Genomic DNA, 7,481 nt, shown 5'->3' with positions numbered 1-7,481 from the left:
TCACAAATGCCAGCATCTTGTGAAAGAAATAAGGGGGGAAATTCCCAAAAAACTAAATGTGTGGGATGTTTTTATCAGTACTTCTAATAATTTGAAATCTGTAGTGAAAATAGTTATCTAATTTCATTCACAATCATGGCCAAACGATTTTCCAAGTATTGATAACCACTAGGATCTTAGACTTTTTATATTGACCTGTGTATATTGGCTTCATTTGTTCCAGAAAGAGCTATGTGGAGAGAACAGATGGATATTGACAATCTCACCAGAGTGAATGAATTCATTCTCACAGGAATCTCTGATCTTCCAGAGGTGCGCTATCCTTTCTTTGTAGTTTTGGCTATCGTCTATCAGGTCACTTTGTTGGGAAATGGTACCATTCTCCTAGCCATTGGGACTGAGAAAAAGCTCCACACACCCATGTATTCTTTCTTGGCAAATTTGTCCCTCTTAGACATATTCTGCCCATCAGCTACTGTTACCAAGATTCTTGAGAACCTCCTGACTGAGAAGCAAAGCATTTCTTTTATTGGGTGTGCTTTGCAGGTTTATTTCTTGGTGGCCCTGGCAGGGACTGAGGTCTTCCTTCTAGCTGTCATGGCTTATGACCGGTATGTGGCCATCTGTTTCCCACTTCGTTACAGCCTCATCATGACCAATGTGCGCAGTGCCCAGCTGTCATCTGGAACCTGGGCAGCTGGGTTTCTTCATTCCCTTATGCATACAGTGTTCACATTCCGCCTGTCTTTCTGTAAATCCAATCAGATTAACCAGTATTATTGTGACATTCTGCCAGTGGTGGCACTCTCCTGTTCTTCCACATATGAGGCAGAGATGCTTGCTTTAGTTTTAGCAGAAATCTTGGGGTGCAGTGCCTTTCTGATCACCTTTATTTCTTATATCTACATCATATCCACTGTCCTTAAGATGCAGTCAGCTGAAGGGAAGCACAAGGCCTTCTCCACATGTGCTTCCCACCTCATTGTGGTCTGTCTATTTTATGGCACAGCAATATTTACCTATATCCGTCCTTCCTCCAGTCAGTATTCTGCAGCCAAAGACAGACTTATCCCGATGCTGTATGTGGTCATCACCCCAATGTTGAACCCTATCATCTACAGCTTGAGAAACACAGAGGTTAAAGGGGCACTTAAAAAAGTTTTATGTCCTAAAACATGTTTACACCAAACCAAATATTGATGAAGAAGTTATTTAGCACTGCTCTTAGATTGAATTCATAGGAAGAACTGGAAGAATTCATAGAAAGAATGTTTATTTCTAGATAGGTATCTATATAGTACACATACCTATGCATATATCAAAATTTACACATACTACAACACACACACATATACTTAGAATCGTAGTGCTGTGCCTGTGCATTTAGCTATATCCATATGTACCCATTGCAAAAATAAAATAATATCATCCAAGAATAGCATTTAATAGAACAAACAGAGAAATGTTAATAGCAATGACATTAGTGGTATAAATGGGTATGTTAAGTAAATATTGGATCTGTGGTCATTTTACCTATGTCCATATTCCATAGCCATCAGCAAAATTATATCTTACCTATATCAATATATCTATATCACCTATATATTTTATATTTTATATGTTTATATCTATATCTGTTTTTATTTATTTCTATATTTATTTAAATTAATCTGTAGATATTCTTCTTATTTTCTTTACCTCAATTGCCAACCTTCTTCTTCTCATATGCTTCCTTAATACTATCATTTCACTTTTCCTCTCCTTCAATACCCAAGTCTATATTTCTCCACGTTTCTTTTTTCCTGTGTCCACATCCATTCTCATTTTCACCTCTCCTTTCAAGTGGAGCCTTACATTTCTGTATCTCTGATTTTAGATATCTTATTCATTTCAGTATATTATTATTATATTCATGTCAGCATGTTCAAAGCTGAAAGTATCATCTTCTATCATGTACAAACAGGCACAAATCCTCTTATAGATTATCCAATATTTTTATTAATTATACCAAATTTTCCAAGCTACCCAGATTTAAATTGTCAATTTTAAGTGCTTCTTTTTCTTGAAACTCACTAATAGCATTCAGTGTGACTAGTACATTGTCATTTCTGATAGTGGGTTGCTCATTATTTTCCCTTGATTTTCTCATTCTGTCACCTCCAGAAATCAAAAGGTTTCCTCTAGACCATTTCTTGTGTTGTACACTATTTCAAATCAACAACATTTAATCTTTTCCACAATAAACCTCAATTCTGTGTATTCCTATTACTTCCTAATAAATTGTCCCAAGACTGGTGATCACATTTTCTTTTTTGTATTTTAATGTAAAAGCCTATACACAAGTGCTCTGCCTTTCCTCACTATTCACAGTATAGCACTAAATATTTTCTCTTTTGCTAGAAACCATCTCTCTCTAATCTTTATGAACAAGTGTTGTGTCCAGTTGCTTGCTCAAAGCCTGACTTACTTGTTACACTGAATCTGTTGTGTAGATGGGATTTGCACTACAAACATTCAATTGCATCCATAACCAACAAAGGAAGATTGCCTTTTGTTATTTGGTATCCCTTCATCCACTCAACCTGAGGTTTTACAAGAGAGCACTGGGGATTTTATTTCTGCCTCAAAATCAATATATACTCTTGCTGAAATGTCTAGCCAGTGATTTTCCCCTGGTGTATTCATAATAAGGACTTCAACATCACCTTTACTAGAGAATCCAGACAAGAGTTTGCTTTGCAGACTTCAAACTTGCCAGCCTACTTGTCCTTTCTGTATCTCTGGAATAACCTAATACAGGAATGAGATAAAAGAAAGTCATTGTCAGATAAAGTAAATTAAAGGAATTAATTGGTAACATATGCTGAAAGAAGTTATTCAGACAAAGGAAAATGATACCAGAGAGAATTTTGGAATATCTTTAATAAAAAAATGCAGCAAAAATGCTACATCTGTTCTAATAAAATAGATTATTCTTGGTTCTTGTAATACATTTTGGATGTCAAAGCACAAAAAAGAAAACATTGTCTCATGGGGTTGATAACAGATGTAAATGTTAAAACCCAAGATAACTAAAGCCTTGAAGGGGAAATAAATTGATCTATGCATTGGTAAAATTTGTACATTTCACTTAAAATAGTAGAATATTGATTCTAAAAGGACTGTGAAAATTAATGCTTATAGTTGTGGTAAGAAAAATGTCTAAAAATGTTCCACCATAGATTTTATGCCCTAGTCCCCAGAACATGATAATATAATGAGATGTCACTTCCATGTTTATGTTATATGGCACAGTTGACCTTAAAAAGGAATATCCTGACTTATGTGATGGCCCTAAGTCTGGTTAGTATAGGAAAATGGAAGACGGGTAATCATTGAAAATCCAGAACACAACAAGGTAAAAAGACAACATGGCTGGGAGACCACATGGCCGTGAGATCCCATCCAGAAACCTCCTGAGGGATCCCATGAGATCTTGGTGATGAGAAACCCATTTGGGGTCAAGGGAAAGCCTTGGATATCCCCAGCCAAGGCCTCACCATTGGTTCATCCCCTGCAAACTGACAGGTGGGGCAACCAATCAAAACAATAAACAGCTGGGGATCTCCCTCAAAATTATGAATGGGGAGGAGGAAAGACTTTTAAAACATTATAAATGGGGAGGAGGAAACTTTAAAAAGACCTGACCTGAGGCCCTAGGTGCACATCTCACTTTATAGTAAACCCTTTGTCCATGCCTTAGACCATGTAGTAATTTTTTCGTTTTGTCTTCAGAGATGCTTTAGGTTACAGAAATGTCACATACAAAAGATAGGGAGTTCCCATATACTCAACATCCTCCCCATTTTCCTCTTTCCCTTATTAACATTTTATATGTGGATGGTATATTTATATTTAGTAGATGTACATATATTGAAATGTTGCTACTAACCATGATCAAGAGTATGATTTACATTTTGGACCATATGCTTTTATAAATTTTGATGAAATTTAACATGGCCTGTATTCTTTATTGCAAGATCATGTAGCACACTTCCATCATTCCCAAAATGCCCCATGTTACATTTATTCTATTCCACCCCCTCTCCCCTCAGGATCCGTGCCAGCCACCAAGCTTCACTCCTTGAGAAACAAGATTCACACTTACTTGCAACAACATTGAGGGCTTGACATACCGGCCTGTCCTTACTTACTAGGTACTGCATATGCTCTCAAGAGACTCCTACCACGCTATTTGAGAACATAGCAGGATGGGAGTCCAACATCTTCCCACTCATTATGTGCATCTCCACCTACTGATATAATATACTATGACAAGATGAACACTTACACACTCCCTAGAAGCCTGACCCAGTGCACCCTATCCTAAATGCCCCCCACATCGAACACACTAAATCAGTTACCCTCCCCTGCCATTTTACTAAAAGAACAATTCCAACATTGAAGTTGCAAGCACATACCTGCAAATCCCCAGTGTTCTCCTGGTATTTATCCCAACCTTCCCCTAATTCCACAGAGAGTCCAACCCACAGTTCTCACCGCATCCCCTCACAAACCAGACTGCCCAACCCAAAATTATCACTGCATCACTGTCATACTCATCAATTGCACAAATACACATTTCCAGCTTATCATAGATTTTGACCATAGGGCATTAGCTCACAACCTTCTTCTCCCTTTCTGTCTCCTGTGAACGTAGCTTCCAGACTCTAGCTCTGTGGGTCTGGTCAATTTGCTTAATTCATATCAGTGAGGTCATGTAATATTTGTCCTTCAATACCTGCTTTCCTTCACTCAACATAATATCTTCAAGATTCATCCATGTTATTCCATGTTTTAATACCGCATTCATTCTTACAACTGAGTAATATTCCATTGAGTGTATATACCATGATTTTTTACCCATTTATGGAGATTTGAATTGTTTCCAAATTTGCCAATAGTAAATAATACCACTATGAACATTGGTGTGCATATGTCTATGTCCCTGCTTTCAATTCTTCTAGGTATACACCCAGCAGTGGATTGCTGGATCATGTGGCAGTTCTATAGTTAACTTCCTGAGGAACTGCAAAACTGTCCTCCACCATGGCTGTACACTTCTACATTCTCAACAGCACTCCTCTCCACATCCTCTCCAGCACTTGTAGTCCTCTGGTTTTATAAAAGTCACCAGTCTAATGGGTATAAGATGATATCTCATTGTAGGTTTGATTTGCATTATCCTAATAGCTAGTGATGTTGAGCATCTTTTCATGTGATTTTAGTCACTGTATTTCTACTATGGAGAGAGGTCTAATCAAATCACTTACCCATTTATTCAATGGGTTTGTCTTTTTATTTTTGAGGTATAGGATTTCTTTATATTTGCTGGATATTAGATTCCTATCAGATATATGGTTACCAAATATGTTCTCCCATTGAATAGGCTGCTTTTTCACTTTCTTGACAAACTCCTTTGAGGTGTAAAAGTTTATAATTTTGAAGAGGACCCATTTATCTAATTTTTCTTCCACTGCTTGTACTTTGTGCATAAAGTTCATGAATCCATTTCTTAATACAAGGTCTTGTAGTTGCTTCCCTACATTATCTTCCAAGATCTTTATGGTCTTAGTTATTATATTTAGAACTTGATCCATCTTGAGTTAATTTTTATATAAGGTGTGAGCTGGTATTCCCATCTCATTATTTTGAATATGGATATCCAGTTATCTAGGCCCCATTTGTTAAAGAGGCCACTCCCTCCCAATTGAATGGGCTTGGTGGCCTTGTTGAATATCAGTTGACTCTATATGTAAGGGTCTATATCAGATTTCTCACTTTAGTTCCATTGGTCAATATGTCTATCCTTGTGTCAATACCATGCATAGCCAAAACATGCATATCTTTGCAGCAATTTTTAAAGTCAGGTGGTGTGATTCCTCCAATAACTTTTTTCTTTACAAATGTCTTTTGCTATTCTGGTTCTCTTGCCTTTCCAAATAAATTTTATAGTTAACTTTTCCATTTACTAAAATATACTGTAGTAATTTTTATTAGGATTGTGTTAAATCTGTAAATCAGTTTGGGTAGGATAGACATCTTAATGATGTTAATATTCCAATCCATGAACAGTGAATATTTTACATTTATTTAGGTCTTCTTTGATTTGCTGTAACTCCGTTGTGCAATTTACTGTATAGAAGTCATTTATCTCTTTAGTTAAATTTATTCCTAGGTATTTGATGCTTTTAATTGCTGTTGTTAATGGGATTTTTCTTCATTTCCACCTCAGATTGATCTTTATTGTGTACAGAATTGTTACTGATTTTTGCACATTAATCTTATAAACTGCTCCTTTACTGAACTCATATGTAAGCTCTAGAAGCTTTGTTGCAGTTTTCTCAGGACTTTCAACATAGGCGATCATTTCATCTACAAATAATTGAATTTTTACTTCTTCGTTTCTACTTTGAATGCCTTTTATATCTTTTCCTTGCCTAAGTTCTCCCACAAGTACTTCTAACACAATGTTAAATATGAGTGGTAACAGTGGGCATCCATGTCTTGTTACAGATTACAGAGGGAAAGCTTTTTGGATTTCACAATTGAATATGATGTTAGCTGTGGGTTTTTCATTTATACCCTTTAACATTTTGAGGAGATCTCCTTTTATTCCTATCTTTTGAAGTGTTTTTGTCACTTCAAAATAATCACTTCAGGGTGTTGTATTTTGTTGAAAAGTTTTTCTGCATCTATAGAGATATCATAAGATTTTTTTTTCTTTTGATCAGTTTATGTGGTGTAAAAACAATGTTTCTTCTTCCAATACACATATAAACAAACAAAGGATAAACATTTTTATTATCATAAGGAGAAATTGGGAGAAAACATGAGTCACAGGTACTCTACAGTTCAGCAAACTTGCATGGAATACTACATTCAATTTCTAAGTCTGAGAATCATTCTTTTTCTTTTCTTCTTTATTTTTTTAATATTACTTTAAAAAAATATATGAGGTCCCCATATACCCTCCACCCCACTGACCCCACTCCTCCTACATCAACAAGCTCTTTCATCATCATGACATATTCATTGCATTTGGTGAATACATTTTGGAGCACTACTGTACCATATGAACAGTGGTTTAATTTTAGTTTATACTTTCCCCCAGTCTACCCAGTGGACCTCGGCAGAACTTACAATGTCCAGCATTTGTCCCTGCAGTACCACCCAGGACAACTCCAGGTCCTGAAAATGCCCCCACCTCATATCTCTTCTTCCCTCTCCCTACCCTCAGCAGCTACCATGGCCACTTTCTCCACATCAATGCTACAATTTCTTCCAATACTAATCACAATAGTTCCATATAGAATTTGTGTTCCTGAGTGTGATGAAATTGGACTCAGATGTGACCTTTCCACACATGCCTCTTCTTCTGTCACTTTTACCAAACCTGTGGTTGGCACTGGGGTTAGTGTATACTCAGGACACTTGAATCT

At 36.5% G+C, this 7,481-nt stretch overlaps 1 protein-coding gene across 1 annotated transcript; it reads left to right on the top strand.

The window, feature by feature from the left end:
* Positions 1-231: 231 nt before the first annotated feature.
* Positions 232-1,200, top strand: LOC131275278 (olfactory receptor 5V1-like). Its single transcript, XM_058285107.1, has one exon. It carries the CDS (start codon positions 232-234, stop codon positions 1,198-1,200), a length of 969 nt encoding a protein of 322 aa, XP_058141090.1.
* Positions 1,201-7,481: the final 6,281 nt, after the last annotated feature.

The sequence above is a fragment of the Dasypus novemcinctus genome, chromosome 22 (genome assembly GCF_030445035.2).
Source record: "Dasypus novemcinctus isolate mDasNov1 chromosome 22, mDasNov1.1.hap2, whole genome shotgun sequence".
Lineage (NCBI taxonomy): Eukaryota > Metazoa > Chordata > Mammalia > Cingulata > Dasypodidae > Dasypus > Dasypus novemcinctus.
This window is presented reverse-complemented; position numbering and strand designations above follow the sequence as displayed.

Bases quoted from the DNA above. Each gene is read 5' to 3' on its own strand.
- LOC131275278 (XM_058285107.1), top strand. From the start codon at position 232: ATGTGGAGAGAACAGATGGATATTGACAATCTCACCAGAGTGAATGAA.